The sequence below is a fragment of the Aspergillus pseudonomiae genome (assembly GCF_009193645.1).
Source record: "Aspergillus pseudonomiae strain CBS 119388 unplaced genomic scaffold BDV37scaffold_237, whole genome shotgun sequence".
NCBI lineage: Eukaryota > Fungi > Ascomycota > Eurotiomycetes > Eurotiales > Aspergillaceae > Aspergillus > Aspergillus pseudonomiae.
The window spans coordinates 6,294-9,080 of record NW_022476229.1 but is presented as its reverse complement, the minus strand read 5'-3'; the positions used below and the strand labels follow the sequence as shown (position 1 = coordinate 9,080).

At 46.5% G+C, this 2,787-nt stretch overlaps 1 protein-coding gene across 1 annotated transcript; it reads right to left on the bottom strand.

Annotated features, from left to right (window-relative positions):
• Positions 1-1,133: 1,133 nt before the first annotated feature.
• BDV37DRAFT_267264 (uncharacterized protein) lies at positions 1,134-2,115 on the bottom strand. Its single transcript, XM_032084013.1, has one exon. The coding sequence runs from the start codon at positions 1,558-1,560 to the stop codon at positions 1,165-1,167; it is 396 nt and encodes a 131-aa protein (XP_031934150.1). The 5' UTR covers positions 1,561-2,115; the 3' UTR covers positions 1,134-1,164.
• Between the last annotated feature and the right edge of the window lie 672 nt (positions 2,116-2,787).

The window sequence follows — 2,787 nt, the reverse complement described above, 5'->3', positions numbered from 1 at the left end:
ACATGGGTGCAGGTGATTTGATACATTGGAAAGGGCTTTTTTCTTGTTCTTTTTCTTTTTCTTTTTCTTTTTCTTTTTCTTCTTACGGTCTTTTTTTTTCACACTCACACTTTATCTACCCTTTATTTTTAATTGAAATCTCATTGGATGGGTGCCCTATTATGTTTGGGCCTCTTCCCCAGGATAGGATGGGTTCCTTTTTATGTGCATATTTCTCTCACAGTTTCCTTCTTTATATTGTCTCTGTCTTCAACTAGATACACCAGTGGTTCCAAAATAGCCCCTCCTGCTCTTTGCTCCCTTTGTGCCAAATTCAGCATCCATGAAATTGTGTCTGAGATCTTGCAATGGTTGAAAGAGAAGAAAAAAGCTCCTGTTGTTGCAGATTCTTTTACCGGATGCGGGTGAAGAGCCCAGGCCAGGAGGAACCGTTTTAGAACTAGACAACGCACTATCCTCTGTCCGAAGGTTTAGGCCTAATAATAATAATGATAGTAATACTAAGAGGACTAGTAGGAGGGTGGGTTGGTCAATAGAGTTCGCTGCCACTCCAACGTCCAAGCATTGTTGCACAAAAATCCTCCTTTTGCCCTTGAGAATCAGGATATTCATTACCTTCCTACAGTCGTAAGATCTTCTACCACCCTATACAGAATCAGCAGCCTCCGTTCGCGACGCAGCGGCAAAATCCCCAGAGCGATGGCTGATGGCTGACAGGCCTGGCCGGAAATATGGACCTATCACCCCGTATAGAATTCGGAATGGTTAGGTGTGAGTGAAAAACTAATTGGATCATAATTGAATGTTCATGGCGACACGGGAAGTCGATCAATTTGGAATCCCCCGGTCTTGCTAGAGCATCATCGAATCGGGAAGGCGAGAAATGAATCTCCCTGACTCATTTGTTCTTCATGTTTATCTCCGCTGTCTAATTTTCACACTTGTCAGATTCTCCACTAGTCGGAACCCTGACAGACCAGTCTGGAACTACAGTTTATTTCTGCAGTATAGCAATTTTGCCTCTCTTTCTCTTCTGTGTCTGGATGACAGAAGAGAGGACAGGTTAGAATTTCACCTGGGGTATATCAAAGGCCGATATAGGAGTTCCATGGAAGACCATTCACCGAAAAGTATGTACATTAGGAAGACGGGACAGCAGTCTCTTCACCCATCGGAAGCACATCGTGGAGAATAGTAAATCGTGCGAATGCAACCACGGTACCCTGCTCCAGCATTCCTCCCGCACGTTGTGTGTACCCGCCATATGTACACAGAGAGTGATCCCGTACTGCTTTCTCCACAGTAGAACCAGTAGATCACCGCTAGTAAAAACCTTACCAGACCGGACTTGCCATCATAGGGACGGCATCGACGGGCAGAGCTCGATGAGCAAGAATCTGTTGGGCTCAGCGGATCGGGTGCTGGCAGTTCCATGTTTGAAGTGGTTCCAAACGGGACCAAACGGGGTTTACCGATTTCCCCATCGTGTCTCTCATTTCTGGTATCAGATGAATCAGTGCACAGAAGGAGGCATATGGTCAAATCTTCTGCGGGCATCATCAGTCGCCGGTTATTCCAAATACTCTCGCTCTATAGTTCCCATCTGGGAACGGGCAGCTCGCAGAAAAAGATGATATTGGTACCTTGGTTAGGATATTCCTGACACTGATTCAGCTCACTTTAACTTAAATTAACTTCTTACCTATTGGGAAGTGTGCCCGTGCCGTCGAGAGTTCTGGTTGTATACTACTAGTAATTAGCTTCCAGTAGAAGGAATATGGAATGGATTGAAGCCTCGACCTTTTTCCTGTGTCTCTGGTTCTTGACGTACGGAGTACAGGATTGGAAAAGTACTAGACGTAGTATGATCACATACAACAACGCCAGTGCACTTTTATTGGCCTAACCATTGGTCGGGTTGAAGTATCCGACCCGTTCAGACTGGTCGACCAGAGAGTAGATCATGGGAGCCTGCCACTAGCGCACTGACACAGCCAATCGCCCCACTGTAATTAATTCACTTTTACAAGCCTTACACTTAGCGCGAACAACCATCCTGCTGTTTCTAGATTAGTGCCACTTTTTATCTGCGATCGACAGGCTGATATCCCCACCGGGGCTAGACCCAAGAGAAATGACAGCTTCGACCAGCCCATATCCATCTGCATATCCCCGCTTCCCCCTACCCCCCAGCACTATGCATACTACTGTATATTATGCTTGGCAATCGAAGGTGGAAGTTGGTTGGTTGCCTATAGGTAATTCGTGAGATTTTCTTTTCCGACCGTAGACAAATAGGGGAAAGTACCGCCATGGGCGTTCCTGACTTTTGGATACTTTTTGATCACGTGAGGGCAGGGATCATGGGGCAAAGGCTCCCCATGTTTCCCAGCGTTCATGTTGGCTGTTGGAACCAACGAAGTGATATGTTTATCCCTCTCATGATTGCTTTTGATCCTTCTCACAGCTAAAATCATGGGTCACCTTCGTCGATCAGATGCGAGTGGCGAAGGGGGTCATACAAGTGTCGTACTAATTTACAATTGATTTGATTTGACTGCCGCACGCAGCTATTGGGAACGTGCGTCGAGGCTGTCACCTTCTGATAGTAGGACAGTATCACGCAAGTCTGGGGATGGAATGGACGCCATTACAACGTCTACTAGTACTCCCACCCTCTTCTCTTTCGCTCTCGAGAACCTTTCCCCAAACCTGTGTGCCGGTCGCTATTTTTGACAACACCGGCGACCCCAATACAGCTAATGCTGACCCGCCAACTTCTAGATC

Bases quoted from the DNA above. Each gene is read 5' to 3' on its own strand.
- BDV37DRAFT_267264 (XM_032084013.1), bottom strand. From the start codon at position 1,560: ATGATGCCCGCAGAAGATTTGACCATATGCCTCCTTCTGTGCACTGAT.